Raw genomic sequence first — 20,343 nt, 5'->3', positions numbered from 1 at the left:
CATGTATTCATTCATTCAACAGATATTTATTAGCCTTGCTATGGGTTGGGCACAGTTCTAGGAACAGGCAGTAGAGCAGTGATTAAGAGTTGAATTAGGCGAAACAGGAACATTTATGATGATTATTAACATCATCATCCTGGTTGTTTGGCAAATAATTAGGCCTGAATCCAGCCTGAGCAGAAGGTAGGAGAAGGCAAGACGGGGTGGGAATGATGAGCTCTATAACAGACCACAGGGAGGGGAGGTAGCAGAGCTGAGTTATATGTGGTGGTGCCGTACAGATGAGTTTCGACATCAGAAAGAGCTGGAGTTTATCCCAAGTTTCACCACTTAATACCAGCTAAGGTTTGTACTAAGTCAAACAAGTTATTAGCCTCTCTGAACACCAGTTTCCTTTTATGTAAAATACAGACCATCGTACCCACCGTATGTATTGGTTGGGGCTTAAGTGAGTCTCCATACCTCGAGCACTTGGCACCAAATAGGATATGACTGCATAGCAGGTATGTTATGATGAGGAGGGGCACTATGCCTCTGGACAACCTGAACCAGAAGTAACCGTGGGCCTCAGTTTCCCTGGGCAGAAATTGAAGGGCTAGTAAATTGCTTTTGAAGTTCATTTCCAGAAATGTCTTGGATTCTCACTCTCAGAGAAAACCAACCCAAGTCAAACCTTCTTTTCTGTTCCCATTGAGCTTTCTAGAGCAATAGCTCTAAGCTAAGAAATCAGATGGGGGACTTGAAGGCAAAAGAAAGCTTCCAGGTCCCCAGAGGGGTGGCTGGGAGAGGGAGAGGGCATGGCACCAGCTCCTGTTTGCTCAAGGCTAGGCTTGTTCCTTGCCAGCATTTGCTCAACTACAAGCAGTAGAAAGGTTACTGTTTAACCCTGAAAGGGCTGAAGCTCAGAGCCCAGTCCGTGTGCCCTCCAGGCTGGGGGTGAGGGTGGGGTGTGCAGGGGAGGCTTCCCTGAAATTATTTCACAAGGGTTTGCCTGCAGGGCTGTTTCAAAGTGGCTATTTCAGTGGAAGTCAGGTCTGCTGGGGCCAACTATGACCTACTTCCTCAGCCGGCTGGCTCAGGGCTTCTCTTCACCAATTCCCCAAAATCTAGAAGGCAGGGTCGGGTGAGGACCGAGCACCCAGCTTTGGAGTTGGGGAGAGTTGGGCTCAGATCCTAGTTCTCCTGCTCCCCGTGGGTGACCTTAAAACAAGTTCAAGTCTGTCCGACCTGAATCTTTCTGATCCTCACTTTCCCCACTTGTAAAATGGGAACAACCCAAACTCAAAGGGCTGTGGGCTTGTGCACAAGGAGAGCTCAGCAGGTACTAAGAATTCAATAAATGTCACAGTAACGTGGGCCAGACTTCCTCTTATGACCAAATGACCCACAAGCCCCTCTCCTCCAGGCGGGAATCATTTCTTACCATGAGGCATCCAGAACTACTCTCAGCCAGAGAGAAGTCCTGAGGACTAAAAGGTCACAGCTGCCCCATTGCCATCTGGGTCCCCAGGAGGCTGAGCGCACTACCTGCTGGCACCCCCTTTCCAAGTGAAAGCAGCCAGCACAACAAGAGGCCCTTTTTTACAGGGCCCAGTAAATGGTTAGCACCCATAAAAGAGTTTATGTGGCTTATTCCTTAGTGAGTCAGAGTTCACTGAGCTCACACAGGCTGCTGAGGGGAGAAGGTCAGTGTTCTCAACCCAGCTTGGGGCGGCAGGGACTGTGCCCTCAGGGTGGGCACGGAAGGTCCCTGGGGCCAGCACGGCTGAAGGCCTTTCACCAAGGTCTAACCCCTTGGAGACCCAGGTTTTCAAGTGTAAAATAAGGACATTTGCCCCCCAACAGCCTCACAAGACTGTTGAGAAGATCAAATGAGATAATAGATAATAAATGTGCCTTGAGAATGGTGAATAAAAGGAAAAAAAAAAGCATTACTATAACAAACTCACCCACACTCCCATATACAAATGCAAACTTTCCATGGTCCATGGTGATTCCCTTCTGCTATGCTTAGTCGCTCAGTCATGTGTCCAACTTTTTGTGACCCTGTGGACTGTAGTCCGCCAGGCTCCTCTGTCCATGAGATCCAGGTAAGAATACTGGATTGGGTTGTCATGCCCTCCTCCAGGGGATCTTCCCAACCCAGGGATCAAACCCAGGTCTCCCACAGTGCAGGTGGATCCTTTACTGTCTGAACCACCAGGGAAACCCAAGAATACTGGAGTGGGTAGCCTATCCCTTCTCCAGGAAAACTTCCTGACCCAAGAATTGAACTGGGTTCTCTTGTATCGCAGGCAGATTCTTTACCAGCTGAGCTACCAGGGAAGCCCAGGTGATTACCTGATGGGATATGAAAAACAATCCTTTTAATCTTTGTCTTTGAGCTATGTGACCTTCAGTGAGTTACTCCTTCCAAGCTCAACATTTTTACTGATTCCAAAGAGGGAGTCAGGGGACCGTGGATGTCCTCCAAGCTTAAGGACCATTTGGAAGGATAAGTAATGCTATGAAGTTAAAGGTCCCTGGGCTTTCCTGGTGGCTCAGAGGGTAAAGAATCCACCTGCAATGTGGGAAACCTGGGTTCAGTCCCTGGGTTGGGAAGATCCCCTGGAGAAGGGCATGGCAACTCACTCCAGTATTCTTGCCTGGAGAATCCCATGGACAGAGGAGCCGGGTGGGCTAGTGTCCATAGGGTCACAAAGAGTCGGACACAATTGAACTGCTAAGCACAGCACATAGTACAGCGATAGCACACATGCTCTTTTAATATGTTTCTTTTCCTTTTCTTAAACATCAGTTCTCAAGATATTTTGCTAACACATTCTACTTCTTCCAAGATTGGAGGCAGTAAATTCAGAGCTGAAGGAAAAACAGTTTCACCCTTTGAGCTAAAAGCGAGCTGGAGAAGGATCCGCTTCCCCTGATTTCCAGCTAGAGAGAATTCTAGGGTGAAAAGCAGAGTTTCTCAGCCTTGGCATGACTGTCATTTTGGTCCAGGATGGTGCTTGTTGGGAGGGCTATCCTGTACACTACAGGATGCCTAGCTGTATCTCTAGCCTCTTCCCACTAGATTCTAGCAGCACTCATGCACCAACCCTGGAAAGAAAGCCCTGGAGCCAGATCATGCCTAGTCATGAGCACCAGTCAAATCAGAGCCTGTGGAAACAACAGCCCAGATTTTGTTCTTGCTGGTGTGGCGACTTTGGACTAGCCTCTCTGAGCTGCTGTATCCTCTCCTGGGAAACTGCCACCTAGGTTTGCTGGAGGACCGAAGGAGATTCAGGACTATGGGGCTCCTGGCACAATGCCTCATCATACCCATACCCGGTAACTGCCTCCTAGGTGGAAGTTTATGAAAATGCACTGACTACTGGACCCCCCTTGTCTATTCTCACATAGTATGTATTCTGGGAACACAGCATAAATTGTTACTTGGGGTATTGAAAAATGCACAGCAAAAAAAGAGAAAAGGAAATTTTAATTTAAACTGAAAGATTGAAATGCACTGAGATATACAAGGTTTTTCCATCTGCATTCTCTTCAATGATTCCTCCACATTCGCCCAAGACATCACCCTTTGCACCAGAATCCTAAGACTGACACTTTGGATGACAGAAGTCTTCTCTTTATTTCAAGAGGAGGAACCATAATTGATTGGGATCCAATCAATTACAGGAGATGGTCCCTCATGCCAGCCTTCCAGTCGGACACCCTTCTATCCTAGGCGGCAACTCCCTGGGCCACTAGGATTTGGCCAATCCGAACTCCATTTGGCAGATAGGCAGCACTGCGCTGTGCTGGGGTGGTCAGAATCACTCTTTATTCCCCACTTGGTTAAGGGGCCCCTTGGGATTAAAAAGCACCCACAGTGCCCTAAGTTGCTACAGACTCAGACTACTTCTGGGCCACCCACATATAGAGACGACCCACCACATCTGTACTCACCCTACCAGGCCTTCATCAAGGGTAGATTCCCTTCCAGCACCAGCTTGACCACCATGCACAGGGAAGACCAATGGATCGGGGAGGGGACCAGCAGAACACCTAGCCTGACCCTAAAGTTTAAGAGTCTCACATTTTAACTGTTGCTCAGCAGCTCAATTGGGAGTAGGTGAGACCAGCCACAGAGACAGAATCTCACTAACATCTGGGTTGAAAGAACATACTCAAGGTGTGAGGATCTTCAAACCCAGCCCAACCTTGCTATGCTTCTGGAGGGCAGTTCGCATGGTGACTCAGATGGTGAGGATTGAAACCTTGATTCTGCTCCTTGGCAGGCTGTGTTGACCCTGGGGAAGCACCATCCTGTTTCAAATTTCACTTTCCCCCATGATAGAAAGTGGGAGAAATGGAGTTGATGTGTGGATCAAATGAGAATGTATATAAAATTCTCTCATAGTATGTCAGGAAATGTTAGCTGTCACTGTGGGATCTGCCCAGAAGCTTCTCTCTGAACTATGTTGGTTGGCTTGGGCCATATTCTTAGGGTTGAGGTAGACTCTTCAGAAGCAGGATGGTGCAATGGTGGGAAGCACCATACTGTGCAGTCAAATGGTCACAGTTCAACGCCTGGTTTTGCCAACTGACTAAGCACTTGGACAAGTGATTCAGCTTCTTTGGGTCTTAGTTTCCTCATTGATAGAATGGGGATGATATGAAAACGGTTGTTAAAAGACAAAATGAAGTGATACCAGTAGAATGCTCGGTACATATTACACATATCACAATATACATATTAAGTACTTGGTGAATACGAGCTAATAAGTGTTAGTTGCTCAGTCATGTCCGACTCTTTGCAACCCCATGGACTGTAGCCCACCAGTCTCCTCTGTCCATGGAGTTCTCCAGGCAAGAACACTGGAGTGGATTGCCATTCCCTTCTCCAAGGCATCTCCCCGACCCAGGGATTGAACCCAGGTTTCCTGCATTGCAGGCAGATTCTTGACCATCTGAGCCACCAGGGAAGTCCCTAATTATTATTATCTTTTATTTATTGTGTTGTGACTTATTATTTCATAGAGTCTCCAAGGTGGAAATTGAGGGTTAAGTTCATTTCAAGCAAGGCTTCTAACTTCTACCATCTACATCATGTTCAGCAGTCCCAGGGAGCTTTCACACTCTAGCCGAGGGCTGGACTCGGGCCTCCCCAGCCCCATCCTGCTCTGCCGGGTGACACACCATTCGGCTGAGCGATGGACAGCGTCTCTGAGCCCCTGCTCACAGAAGCCGTGGTTTGCTCCTACGCCCGCTCCCTGCTCCCCTTCATGCCACCAGACACACGCTGCCTGCAGCTGCCAGCAGCAGTGGGAGGGCACACCTCTGCAGGTCCTGGGTTACCACCCCAGCGTTTTGCTCCCACACACTGTGGCTGGTTTGCAGGTGCAGAGGAGAGCAGCTCGTCTAAGATGGGAGCTCCTGGCGCAAGACAGCCTGCAGATCTCTGTCCTACAGGGTCCCTTAGCACACGAATTACTAGAAGAAGGGGGTCTGGGATTTGAGCTCATAAGGACAGAAAAGTGAGCGGAAGGAGGTTCCCTTGGAACTTTGGCAAAGGACCAGAGACAGGCCTTCCGGAGCCCAGGAGGCTCTGCCCAGCCTCGGGACTCCTAACAAGGCCAAGCCCTGCTCCACTGGTCTCTCTTAAACACACAGAGAGGACCTGCCAGCAGAGACAAACACAGCCCAGCTTGGGCTCACTCATCTAGAGCAAGGTGTGTCTTTTGCTCTGTGGTGGGGCTACCGAGACCTAAGACCAAGTGCTGCGCTGCTACTACTAATAGTAGCTATATACTATAGCAGCTAGGGCTTCTGAACATTTAAAACGTGCTGCCTCTTTTCTCACAGTTTTAAATCCATTATCTCAGTCAATACTCACAATTGCTCTGTAAGGCATTGTGTCAGTTAGCAGATGGTTCATCTGCGGCTCCAAGAGGTTGTGTACCTTGTTCAAGCTCACACAGTTTTGAAAGAACTGAAACTAGCAGAGAATTCAAACTCTGAGTGTTTAGCAACAAACCCTGGGTACTTTCTGCTGAGATGGGGGTGCTTTGCCAAAGAAGAAAGATGCCCTCAGATCATCCTCAGCCCCAGCCCCATCCTACACACAGTCACAGCATTCTCCCCGTGCCACCTGAGGCCTCACACCTTTACCAGGTTTCTCCTAGATTCCAAATTTCTCTGCATCATTCAATCATGCAGGGACCCTGATTGAAACGTTTCTTTTGTGCCAGAGCAACCTGAAGTCATCTCTCTGCTCAATATATTCAAGAGTTCTTTTTAGAATGAAAGTGGAGAATTCTGTTATCATTTTTCCATACCTACAATATACTCAGGAATATTTAGGGCCAGTTTTATCTATGATACTCTTTTAGCCATTAAAATGGATTTATGTGTGCTAAGTTGCTTCAGTTGTGTCCAACTCTTTGTGATCCTATGGAGTGTAACCCACCAGGCTCCTCTGTCCCTAGGATTCTCCAGGCAAGTATACTGGAGTGGGTTGCTGTGCCCTCCTCCAAGGGATCTTCCCTGATCAAGGGATCAAACTCAGGTATCATAAAGGAGTATTTATATATTCATGCAAAAATTTTAATCTATACATGTAAATACATGAATATATTTGCATACACCTATGAATGTTCCTTGTATGATTTGATAAAATGATTTTTAGTTTATGTTTTAGAAATAAACCAATCCACAATGCTCTGTGCTTCATCTGAATTAGAACTGAATTAGTTCAAAAAGTAGGGTTTTTTTCTGTTGGGAGGGTGAAGATACACTGGAAGCCACCAGGGCCACAGAGCAGATCATAAGCAGGGCTTCGCTTGCATTCCCTGCTCCTACCCCTAGGGGACTGACAGTCAAAGCCACAATCTGCCTTCTTCCCAGATCCTTGATTCATTCAACCGCATCAGAACACTGTCTCATGTGGGTATTTTTACTCCTCAAGGCCAAGGAGCAATTAGGCATTTTAAATAATCGCTTTTGCAATGACAGCACTATCCAGACCATTCTCGGTCCTTAATCAAAGTTACCAGCAGGTGAATTCACAGCATTTGCCCGAAAGATGTTGCAATAGCTTACTGACTTCCTGTTTCAGTATGACTGTCATTTCAAGAGAACTACTCCCAGTGAGGAGAAAAGAAAATTCAAGTGCATGTGAAATCTAACTGAATGTAACAAAGATGATAATTCACGTTTGCCAAATGAATCAAAATGTGAATCAAGCTTGGGGAATGTATTTGATCCTCTAGGATTACATCACAGGTAGTTTCATACCCTCATCATGTGTTTCAAGACAGACATTTCATGTTCTCAGAGGCAACATCGGAAGCATTATTCCTGGGCTTTCAAGCGTTTACATGAGTGATGATGCCATAGTGGGAGCCTGAGAGACGATTCATTATAGATATACTTTACTAATTGTAAGCCAGTTGAAAATATACATCTTATGCCAATTTTTATCAGTCTCAGTGATAGTTCAGACAAGGAACAGACACTGACAGGGGACAGGAACCAAAATTGATCGAAAAACAAGATCCCCTTACATGACCTCAGGGGCCTTTATCAATCGTGTTCAGCGATGACAAACTGAAAATAGGGCAAGCTTTGAAACATGAATGTCACGAAGTCTTTTCAGACCTCAAGAGAAACTGTGGCTCTTTCCTCCCCAAACTGCACACTCCCACCACGTTTTGCACACATTTTGTGCAAAAGGCCCTCCAAAGACCATCCACTGACCCCTACAAATCTACTGACACCATGAATCTTTAAATCAAAGTCTCTGTTGCACTCATGTAGGACTGAAATGAAAAGAAAACTTGTAGTGGAGTCAGAAGAAAGTCTATCCTGACTTCTGAGAGAAGCCCTGAGAGTTTTTATTCTTGCTCTTACTTGACATGAGTGTTGCATAGTTTTCCTACAGTGGCAGCAGCAGGGGCCTCCCTGTCCCCCTCTATCAGCAGCTGAAGTATGAATCATGCTGTGTCCAGGACAGTCATTCTGGACCTCTGTTCGGCAATGTAGTAAAAACATTCACCGTATACCCCACCACCCTGAACCTCGGAATCTCTCTCCTGACCAATCCTTGATATCTCTTCTAAAACAAAGTAACCATAAAGAACATGTAGCAAAAAATAAAAGCAAAAACAAACAAAAACCACGCAGCCTACTTTTACAACTGAGGTCTCCATAGGTCTTTGGAAAGGTACAGGTATGGGAACTGGGAGATTACTTTTACAATGCTTATTTTCCTACTTGGCTGAAGAGGCCACGTGATTGGTCTACAGGCCATCTATATCATCAGCACCCAAGAAGAAGTTAAACTTGGAGTTTCCTGAGGTCCCACCCAGACCTGTGAATCAGAATCTATGCTTTTAAGACCCCTTCACCAATCCTTAAGCACTCTTGCCATTAAGAGCTTCTGGTTAAAGACTCATCTACTTGAGTTCCCTCAAGTTCCCAAAACAAGATAACGAACTCCAGCAGATATTGGCCCTAAAATAAACATCCATAAACACCAGGAAGTCCTCATAAAGTCAAAGGCAATACATTTCAGTCCGAAGAACTCAAGCTTCAGTTCATCTGTGGAGGTGCCTCCCTGACTTATTGCCTAACTTGAAGTGAAGCAGTTCCTAACATCCAGTACCACCAAATTGTTCAATGCAACAGTGCTCAGCAGCTTAACAAGTATGAGTCTGTGAAGGCCAAACAAAGTCCTCAGAACACAGCATTTGTGGAGGATTTTTGTAATGATTATTTTCATCAAGGGGATTTCATAGCTGGCTGGGTCACCCCTTATTCCATCCCACCCCCACCACAGCTCTTCCAAAGATTACTTAACCATCCTGGCTTTTAGACCTCATACCAAAGAAACCTGGTATCTTAGCCTTCAATGGAGAGAAACAATCATCAAGAAATGTTTGCCCTGCTAGTATAGATATTGATCCCTTCCAATTAATAGATATTCATTGACGAGCTACTAGATGTTGGCCCTGTACTAGATGCTGCGGGCATAAGAGTGAACAAAACACAGAAGCGGCCCTGCTCAATTGGACTGTCCAGCAAGGGCACAACTTCTGAAAATGATGTCATAGCTTTTTCCAAGGTCATCTGGCCTCATTGGCCAACTCCTGCTGGGGTTACAGTAGAACAAGAGCAGAGAGAGCCAGGCGACCTGCTTTGGCATTTGGAAATGACCAAGCTTGGAAAGAACTTCAGCTCCCTTAAAAAAAGAACTTCCTCCCTTGTTAGGGCAGGAAGAGAGATGCAGATGTAGAGAATAGACTTGTGGACACAATGGAGGAAGGAGAGGAAAGGACAAACTGAGAGAGTAGCATTGACATGTATATACTAGTGTGTAAAATAAACAGCTGGCGGGAACCTGCTGTACAGCACAGGGAGCTCAGTTTGGTGCTCTGTGATGACCTAGATGGGAGGGACGGACGGGGGGTTGGGAGGGAGGCTCAAGAGGGCGGGAAAGTATGTCGACATATAACTGGTTCACTTCATTGTACAGCAGAAACCAACACAACATTGTAAAGCAATTATCCTCCAATTAAAATAAATAAATAAATAAAACAGGACTGGTCCTCCTTTCTCCAACAACCCCAAGCCCTTGCCTTCACAGGAAACCCTCACCAAGACCTGGAGTTGGCAGCCATGAGTTTCACAAAGTAGCCTCAGCCAAAACCAATCTCCGTGCAGGACAGAATAAAGCAGCTGGTTGTCTGGATGGCTGCATGTCTCTCCCTGAGACAATAGTGTGTTTATGTGTCAGAGGGTTAGGGGCAGGTTAACATAAAACCCACCGTAAACAGAGCTGTTAATTCAGTTGCTGGCAGGGGCTTCTGTTATCTTCTGAATACCTCCCAGAGGGTATAAGCCCTACCTTTTCATTTGAGTTGGCAGCAGAGTTATTTTTTTGCACCTGTTGCTCTGCTCCAATAACAACGCAGTTAAGCATTGATTTGTTGGAAAATAAACAGAAAAAAGCAAAGAAAGGCATCTGCCCAAACAGCCTGAGCTGGTTTGACGGAGCATTCATGCCAATTTGTTTTTCCTATAAAAACCAAAGAAAAACCTGCGCTTTCAGTTTGAATGCTATCCTCCCACTCCCTGAGAAGAAAAGGTGGTATCGAAGAGAACAGCCAGAGCTGGCAGGGCCCAGGAGCCAGAAGACACTGTACTTTTCCATTGGCTGGCTCCATGAGGGCGCTGAGGGGCATCTGAGATCCACAGAATGACATGGCCAGCCTCCAGCCAGCCCAGGTTAAGATCATGAATCAGATTAACAAGGCCAGAGAAGGGGCTGCCAGGGTGATCATAACCCAAACCACACTCTTCCAAATGGTTGACTTCCGAAAGTCAGTAAGTTCGGGGAGTAGGTGTGGTCTCTGGGTTACCTCCCCAAGCAGAGACTCAGCGTGGCTCTCCCAAAGGCTTCTTTCATCCAGTCCTGGGCGATGAGCATAATTTGAAAACCCCCGGTCCCTGGACCATAGCTTTCCCAATGGGGAAAGGAGGTTAGCCATACCTACCTCCAAGGCAAGCTGTGTAGACTCACTCATGTCCTGATAAGTGACTTGAGATCCCAGGTGTCCTGTCGAAAGGACCTAAGATGTTCACTGTATGATGCCCGCATTAATTCAAGCATCACCGCGCTCTTATCTGCCAACAGTTTGTCAATATCACATAATGTGCTCAAGCCAGAAAGGGCTACAAAGAGCTAAACAAATCACTCAAATGGAGATCATGACAACACTAATTAAGCGGTGGCATCATCACCCAGCCTTCAACACACACTGTCAGGCGAAGCCTCTTAATATCTCTTTTTTAAGCCTTGAGCGAAAAACCTGGGACGTGCGGGCAATGCGTGATGTTCCCCGAGATTACCACCTCCCTGCAGCTTTCTCTCAGCCATTGGGCTTTCATTATCACAGACCACTGGCTTAATGGGGAGGGAAGGTCACAGCAGTGAGGGGAAGCCTCCGAAACGCCTCTTCTCAAGGAGCGTTAAGAACAGGGTGTTCTGACAGAGGAGGGATATGGCTGGCTGAGCATTCCCAAGCATTCTTGTCATGAGCAGGGCAGGGAGTGGACTGCCTCAGAACCAAATTGGGCAGCCAGAAAAATAAAAGATTTAACAACACCCTCAGTTGACTGAAAAATAAATAGGACCCAGGACGCAGGAATGCGGGAAGGGTGGAGGGAGGTTAAGAAGCTGGAATCGGAGCCAGGGAGGGTTGGGATGGACTGGGACAATGGATTTGAGCAGGTTGAGATTAAAGTTTCTCCCCAGAGAAAGACTAAGATGCCCCAGTCAGGGAAAGATCAACAACCGCCGATTTGCGATCTCACAGATGGTATAATTACAAAACGGCAGTCCAAATTACGACGAGGATGACAGTTTGTATTTATTGAGTGTTTATGATGTGCTAGGCATTGAGCTAGGCTTTACAGGAACTGTCTCATTCACTCCTTGCAATAACCCCAGACGTGGATACCAATATTATCTCCATTTTTACAGAAAAGGAGGCACAGAGAACTTGAGTAACTTACTCAAAGACACAAAGCTAGTAAATGGTTGGATGTATTATAATAAATGTATTGGGGTGTGGAGGGAAAGTGCCATATAACTTTTCATAGCTTTGAAAATGGAGTCTTGTATTTCCAAAGACAAGGTGATTGTCTTTTAGGATTGCACACTTTTATTTTTGAAACTGAGCTCCTTTAAGCACAGCTGTATAATTTTTTTCCCCAAATGTGAGCATGAAGCATACTAAGCATTCTTGTGCCCTTAGTTGAAAGTTATTTCAGTGTCCATCTGTGTGGATGCTATTGAAACACCCATTCATGTCCATCCACCCAAACGCATCTGTCAAAACTTCAGCCTGGCTTCCAGTTGAAAGCCCCAGATTGACTCAGCGATTGGGTTTGGCTGCTTGAAGTCACCTCAGACTTATTAGCCATGATAAAAGTGCAGTAATAATCACAAGGAAATTGAAAAATTAAGGGGAAATTATGCCTCCTTTGGAAAAGCATCTGACGACTAAGCCATCACACACGGGTCCTGATGTCAGACCCACTGCGTCGTGGACGTCACGCCAATGAGGGGAGGGCTCTGGGAGCCTGCATTCCATCCATCTGAGAAGTCTAGGAAAGTTCTCTCCAACCTCCGTCATACCCATGACCCTGCAACTGTTTGTAAAAACGTAGCCATAAAACAGACAGGACTTCACTAGACTCATTCCAGCATCATCTTTGCAACTTAAGAAACAAATAATACATGAATTTTCTCATGCATTAGAGCATATCCTCTTTAGAAGAAGTAGGGTTTTCTCTTTGTACAATCATTAAACAACCATAGACAAGAAAGTCGAGTTCCTTTCTAGAGTCTTGTTGCAAAGACCTATAGACTCTAGGCATACCGGGTCTCATGCTCCCTTCCAGAACACACTTCATTCTGTTTCCTCTAGCTTCCTGACCTGTGGAGTACACCCTCTGGAAAGTAACACATGAAAATACTCCTCCACAAGGCAAGTGACTTCCAATCAGAAAGGTTTTCCCAGGGATCATATCCCTTCCAGCTGATTATTCAGGTATTCCTCCCCTTGCTGCAGTGGGCATCTGTGACACTCAAAATGATCAAAACAGCCAAGGTCAGCTAGATGAGCATGATAAGAAGGAGCAGGGGCTCTCCCTGAAGTTTCCCAGCATCAGGAGTTGTCACACATTTGAATAATTTCATCATATCCAAGGGAGCCCAGCTACGTGACTGGCAGGACTCAGTGCAAAAGGAAATCCAGAGCCCCGTGTCCCAGATGTGTTAAGAACTTCAAGACAGCAACAATAGTGTTAAACCAAGCACAGGTGCGTTCTAAATGTTGGACCCTGTATGACTGAAGTGGCTGTATTCCGCTGACCCCAGCCCTGTCCCAGGGGATCAGTCCCAACTCTTGCCTTTACCTATGCCCTTGCTCTATCATCATGAAAAGCAGGGGGATACTTTGCTATCTAAAGCTCCTAAAGGAATTAGGAGAATCAAACAAAATATGACATGGAACATGCCTGTAATAGCACCTGGCTTATGGCAGCACTCAACCAAGGTTAGCTACTATTAGCATAATTATTATTATCATTATTATCTTCATGATGCCAAGGTCCCTTGACAACTCCAAAGCTACACATAGACAAGAACGATGGGTGGGAAGAAAACACACCCCACTCTGATAGAAGCTAGTTATTAGCTACTGCTGTTCATTTTATCAGCCGTGCGTGAGAGAGTGCTGTAAGTTAGGGACTCTCAGCCTTCTCTTTATACTGTGAACCCATCTTGCAGTCCGCTGAGGATTATGGACTCCTCAAAATAACACTTTTGTGTGAAATGACAAAGTAGAATACTAAGACTACAAAGGAAGTTTATATTGAAATACAATTTTCAAAATACTTTTAGAAATAAATGTGTGATAACATAAAAATGTATGTGCTTCTTTGTTGCTGTTTAGTCACTCAGTCGTGTCTGACTCTGCAACCCGATGGACTGCAGCACTCCAGGCTTCCCTGTCCTTCACCATCTCCCGGAGTTTGCCGAAACTCATGCCCATTGAGTCAATGATGCCGTGTGCTTCTTTATTAGTACATTAAACAAGAATAGCTAGTGCAGGTTGAATAATTTCCATGATATCGAAGTAGTGATGAATATTGATATTTTAAGACATCTGTAACAAGTGCAATGTGATATAAAAATATCTGTAATTTCTCTACGTGACAATCAGTTACAGCTATTGCTACTGAGGAGTTTAGTATGCTACACCTGTACTGAAATTTAATTAAATTCACATTGAATATTGAATTTTAAATTACTGAAAGTAAAAATTTTATTTGTTTTCACATCCAAGTCCACAAAGCCTCTGATTTCTCCCCATGGACACTAAGAGATCCTTGGATCCCAGGTTAGAAACCTTTCCTGTTTTTGTAGCAAGAACTGCTTGTTTAATTCAAAGAGCCTCTAGCTACCACTTCTACATGGCCAGAAGCCTCAGTTGAACAATTTACAGGAGGCAGACCCCATAGTGCCTTGCCAAAATAAGTAGGACTTTTTTTCAAAGCCTCTAGAATATCCAGAGTAATTAATGTCTTAGCTGCCATGGCCAATAAGTATCTGGAGACACTCAAGAATTTAAGGGGTGGGCAACATATATAAAGTTGTGTTTAGTCATGTGGACTGCCGGGAAGGAGATCAGTTTCTTCTGGAGGCCTCTATATGCCAGGCATCAAGACAGGATTAAAAAAAAAAATGCTATGTACCTATCCCAGGTCTTCCTTGAGGCTCCTGTGGGTGGTGGTTTGCAGCCAGCTCAACACAAGGCTCCACTAAGAGATCCCCTTCACATGGCTCATCCCACCTCCCTGCTGCCCACCTTCCCCACTGAAAACCACGTTGCCTTTCTTACCCAAGGTCACAGTGCAGAGCCAATGTCGATCATTTTGACAAACAAAATCCTAGAATTATCCAGCCACTCCTCAAGAGAGACTCACTCAAAACACCCAGGTTGAGGACTGATTCTCCAACTCCATTCCACAATTACTAATTGTTTACTTACAAGCATGGGTCCAGATGCTTTCAGATTCTTTGTCTAATTTAATCCTTACAACAGCCTGTGCAGATGTTATTAATCCCATTTTCCAGATGAGGAAACTTATATTCTGGAGCTTAGATAATTCACCCAGTGTCACTCAGCTGCTCGGTGACAGAGTTGAATGTGAACCCAGGTGTTCTGACTTTAACCTTGTGTTCTTTCTACCATATTCCAACTGCTTCCAGGCAACAAAAACCCATAGCCTCCTGCCTCTTGAAATGCACAAGCAAAGTCTACACTTCACCCATGTTCCTCAAACCACAGTCTCTGATCAAGGGAGTTAGAAAGGTAAGCTAGGTGTCCTCTGATTTTCTCCGTGGACATAATTGAGACAAAGGCTGAATTGAGGCCAAATCTAAAGTCCAGTTTCGAAGAAAACAAGTCTTGTCAGCAGTTACCATGGAGACAGGCTGAAATAATCTTCACCTTTCAGGCCCCACTTGCCTCCTCCAATAGAATATATCATTAGTCCTTATGAGAGAATTTTTTTAAAGGTTCCTCAAAGGGACCCCCCAAAAATATCTTTGAGACAGTCATATGCTCCAAGCCCCATTGTCATATTTGAAAGTAGAAGACCTCTTTCATATTCCAACAAAGACTTGATAGACTTTTGGCAGAAGTCTGCATCAGGTCAAGAAAGGGATGGCAGGTGAGCTAGAATTTCTCAAATCCACAATTGGACCTGTAAAAGTCTAGCCCCAAAGGCCATTTATGTGGTGTCTGTGAGGTGTATGTGGCTGAACAGGAACTTTTAAAATCACCTCAATCACAATATCAAAAAAAAAAAAAAAAAGTGTGCATCTGGACAAGGACCTACAAAAGTAAAAATAAGTAGTTGTTATAATAGTGGGGTTCATGAGGTAGTCTAATAGTCCAGTAATCAAAATATTATAGTAGGCCTTTTGGCTCCTTTTGATTTGGGACTTGGTTTTCATCAGAGGCACGTTTGGAATGTATGAAGCATGTTTAAAATGCTGGTCATATTTAAAATAAATAGACAGATACCCTTAATAATAATGAAGATACTGCTGAAAAAGGACAGGAAGGAAGCTCTTAGGACCAGGGTGTGGGGGAAAATTGGAAGAGTAGACATATTATGAATCCAATGAAGCAGAACGAGGGGCTCAGCCCCATAAAACAGACCAAAGACAGAGTGTGGTTAGGTGCTAGTGAAATCAATTTTCAAAGGAGTATTTTACAGGGTATCTCTTTTAAAACAAGGCCAATTAAAGCCCTGGGAGCCTCTTTAAATGAGCCATCCTGCTTGACTCTATTACAAGCTCTGATTTTTCCAGACTCAGGCCGAGGGCCTCTGGAAAGACTGGAGTCTCCAGGTGGGCTGCCCAGTGGCTGGGCCAGCCGTGTTCCTCTTCTGATGACCCCTCAGGTCTTCCTCTATAGGAGGTGAGCCCACACCCATCCAATCTACCCAGCAATTCATGGACAATCAGTCAAGTGAGCTGACCAGCACCACACAATCTGACTGACCTCCATAGGGGCCTGAATGTCCACTTTTCAGCCAGCTGCTTTGGGGTTTTAAAGAAGAGGGCATTAGAGTGCCTACCCGGGTACTCCAGCGGCTTCCAGTGGTCACAAAACAGTCAGCTGCATCTGCTTCTATACTCACACTGACTTCGGATAAATGAGACAATTGATAAAGATGGGATGTTGTCATGGGAACTGACTCGAGCACCCCTAGGAAAGTCTCCCGGTAACCAGTACCTCCACCAGGCATATCCCTGGGCCCAAATTCTGAAGACCCCAAGGAAGCCATTTAAGGGCTCCCACTGGTCTTCTTTCCTGTCTCATCCTTATGAGGGCATCTCTCATCCCATTCTCAGCTTTCACAGCCTCAAGTAAAGCCTGCTGACCTCTAGACGTAGGTAGCTTTCCCCAGTCACCAGATTCTGAGGACCGAAGAGTATCTTAAGGATGATCAGGTTTCAAAATGAGGACTCAAAAGCCCAGAGAGGTGGAGTGTGTTGCTGTGGGCACAGAGCTTTGCTGGGACTACAAAACCAGGTCTCCTGACTGCCAGTCCGGGACTGACTTTAACCCTGCCTTGTCTACACCACGCTCCCATCACTCAAAATCATGAGTCTGGAATTCTTCAAGGAGAATTCATAAAGAAATTTTTTTTGCCCCTGAAGTCCAATAATTCTTTAATCAAATAACTCTGAGGGATCCATGAAAACTTCTACTCTGGCACATCTTAGCTTCCTGACGTCAAAGCCACTTGGCTTGAATATATGTTCCATCTTAACATGACCCTTTCTCCCTCACTGCACTCTTTGTCTCCTGCACAGCCTAATAGCCTGGACCTTTAAAGCCCTGTCTGATTTAAATAAACATAATAGTCACATATATCTAATAAGAAGCACAATTGCTGCCCCTCAAAACAAATCATATGATTTAAAATCCTATTATGAAAAATTAGATAAGAAAATATTAAACAAAGTTTATTATCTTCCCTGTCGCTTCAGTGACTGTGCAGCAGATTTCAGAGAACCCCCCCATGACCCGCTGCCCTGCCTCGGTCTTCAGATGACCATCCCCCGCGCACTGCCGGCGTGCCTCACCCCGGCTAAGAGCTCAGCACGGTCGGTTACCCAGAAACACAACCAGGGTGAGAAACCAGGTCTCCAACACCAAAGCTGCATGGAGCCGAAGCCTCCCAACTGGGGCCTCTCCCACAACAGAAATGATTGTCACTTCAATTCTACCAGAGAGGGATCTTAACAAGAGAAATGGTCTGAAACGGCAGAAAAAGGTATCACCGAAAATCAGGTTCCGACTTTGTATTTGATTCCTCCAAACCGTGGCATTGCTTCTCAAGTGTGTTGGCAGTTTCTACCGTTCTCAGTATCCACCGCACCCCATCTCCCAGAGGTCTTTGAAAATCCCATCTGTTCCAAAGGACTTAGGGAGGACTCTAACTGGAGGAAGCGAGGCAAAGGCTGAATCACTTTTGAGTGATTCGTGTAAACCTCTGCGACTGGGATTGATGCTTGAACATTAAACAGGGTTCCTACACTGAGTTTTCAAAATGCAAGATGGTCTAAAGAACGCAATTTAGGGCTAACCTTAATTTAGGGGTGGGGAGGAGGTGGGGATAAGGAAGAAATAAAATATTACAAGAATCCACAACACTAAATTCTACTTCCTAGAGGTGAACTTTGACCCACAGCACTCACATTCTGGCCTAGGACCTGATATGAGTTCCTTCCAGTTTCTGGTTAGCTAACTGAAGGCAGTTGAGTAAATATTTTAGCCTCTCAGTTTCCATTTTGTCTCGGCCTTTGAAATCATCCAAAAGGTACTGAAAGAGGATCTGCATACAGTTAGTAAATTAAAGGGAGCACACATGTGGAATCATGAGTGTGAACATAAGACTTCTCAGAGGTCCAGAAAGACCCAAGTCATTTCCGTCTGGGGGCACTCACAGTACATTTTTTTAAAAAATCAAAAGGGCATTGTTTGAATTTAACAAATATATGCTTTTTAACTCAAAAGAAAAAAAATATAATTGAATTTGAGATTTTTCACACATATGAGGCCTGGATCTAAGGCATCACAGTCTCCACAATCACCCTAAAAAGTTTCCAAATAATGCCACCATCTTGAACAGTAACGCAAGAGAACTGAAAGCACAGTTGTTCCCTCAAAGTTACTTTCTTCTAAAGTGCCTCTCTAAAATAGTTTGGAAATATGGAGGATTATCTCCATTATATTTATTGTTTTTTCAAATGTGATCATACATTTTCAAATGACCTTCATTTCTCGTTCCGCTGTCTTTTAAAGTCTGTCCACATAAGCCGTTAGTGATGGTGCAGAAATAATGTAATCCTACACGATTTCAGTTTATAAAAAGATGAATTTGATGAGTTATTTCATAGTCTCTGGACTCAAGTTCTCAAAAAGAAGATAAATGGAGCCTTCTACAAAATCCAAACGCAGCTACTAAAGTCATTCTCCCTTTTTTTAGAATTAAAGATTATTCACTTTTATAGGGCTACATATAGTCATTTTTAAAATATCTTAAGAACCTTTCCTGGTAGCACCCCTTACCCCTAAAATTCTTCCTAATAACACTACTTCATCTCTCCTGTTGGAAGTCAACTCTTCCCTTGACCTCAGTGGAATTAGCGCATGGCCACTCATGAGCCCCAACTACACTTTCATGCGGTGAAAAGCTCTATCTAAACACATCCTCACAACCATGCCTACAGAAAAAACTCCTGAATTAGACCTTCCATTGAAAAGCTCTCCAGTCCAAACACTCACTCACTCTATCCCTGTTCCTAAGGTCAGTGTGGCTAGACGCCTGTGAACTTAGACCCAGAAGCTTACGCTTCATCTTAACAAGATCATGCTCCCACAATCCCAGCAGTATGCTAAACCTTGGCAAAGACGGATGGTGAGAATGTCACTTTCCTGACTCGCCATCGTCATTACCAACAGGAAGATTATCTCCCCACTGTTTCCAGTTCTATCCACATGGAGGCCAATACTCCATTGTGACCAAACAAAATCAAAAGAACCCCTGTCTTAGAAGACATTCAGTGCTGCTGACTCACGTCTGCCTGTCTGGTCACAGTATCCCGTCATGAAACAAAGGGCTGGTCTGTCCCCTTGTGATATGGCAAAACTCTTTGCCAAAATTGTTTTTGTTTTCTGGACAGAGGTGTACAACACTCCCCAGTACACTTGCCTACACACGCTGCCTGAACGCTTTTTCTAATTTGGGTGTATACACCTTTGCCTGTTTCCAGCCATTTTCCAACACCAGAATATACTGAAGATGAAGCTGCCTTTCCCTACAACTAGTGGAATGAGTCAGGAAAATCACCAACAGAAGACTTCTCTAGAAAATGAGAATGTGTGTTCTGAGCCCCAACAGCAATTTAGCCAACCAGTTCCTCAGTGAGAAGAACCTGTCCCAGCTTTCAGAATTTCACAGTTCAATCCAGGGAAATGGCTTTGTCACATAAAGAGAGGGAAACCAGGGGACTTTTACATGCAGTGATTGGAAGCCCAGACTCCATGCAGGGAGTTCAGGTAGCACTCAAAGTCAGCCTGCCGCCCTCCAAAACCAAATCCTAAGACGACCCAGTGAGGTGAACACAGCTGAGGCGCGTTCACTTCCTGCCAGCTGCCTCCGGGAGTCTCTCTTATTTTCCTCTGTCTGATTCAAGGCAGGTTTCTCTTTCCACTCAGGTATTTGAATTCCAGACTCCAAAGAAGGTTTAAAAATAAGGACTTACCTCATCTACCTAAAGATTCTGGGTGGGAAATCCAACAGCTGTGGCAAGTGGAGGGAAGACTGCTGGAAGCACTCACGCCAGCTTGTACGGGGCAGGGAACCAGGAGTGCTATCACGTCTGAGCCCTCGTCAGAGTGAAGATCAATGCACATGACAATAATTTTAAATCATTTTGTAGGATGTTAAGCAATAAGCCACCAACCGGGAATTCCCTAAGTCACTTCCCCCTCTTCTGATTGGCTGCTGGGCCCTTTAAAAAAATAAAATAAAGGATTACAAACATTTGCTCATTTGCATTTGGCCAACTCACACGTTAGTGTTCAAACAAAACAGGTCTAACCAGGTTATGCCTGTGTCTCGAGAACAGAGAGACAACCTGTTAATGGATGAGGAATTGATTTGGTGGTGACTGTTCTTTTCAGCTTAGAGGCTGTTTCAGGT

The 20,343-nt window shown here is 45.0% G+C and overlaps 1 protein-coding gene across 4 annotated transcripts in view; it reads right to left on the bottom strand.

The window, feature by feature from the left end:
• Positions 1–20,061, bottom strand: part of EHF (ETS homologous factor) — a 45,143-nt gene extending 25,082 nt beyond the window's left edge. The window contains exon 1 of one of the 4 annotated variants that reach the window (XM_055423825.2): positions 19,904–20,061. Coding sequence is in view for 2 of the 4 variants with exons in the window: in XM_088843239.1 (XP_088699365.1) it covers positions 18,708–18,800 (93 nt within the window). In the remaining 2 variants the exon portion in view is untranslated. Of the gene's footprint in view, positions 1–18,707; positions 19,873–19,903 lie in introns of those variants that run through there. The other 3 variants (XM_055423826.2, XM_088843239.1, XM_088843240.1) reach the window with 3 other exon arrangements.
• Between the last annotated feature and the right edge of the window lie 282 nt (positions 20,062–20,343).

This window comes from Moschus berezovskii, chromosome 14 (genome assembly GCF_049115385.1).
Source record: "Moschus berezovskii isolate FMDL1 chromosome 14, NW_MosBer_1.0, whole genome shotgun sequence".
NCBI lineage: Eukaryota > Metazoa > Chordata > Mammalia > Artiodactyla > Moschidae > Moschus > Moschus berezovskii.
Note: the sequence above shows the minus strand (reverse complement) of the source record. Positions and strands in the feature narration are given on the sequence as shown.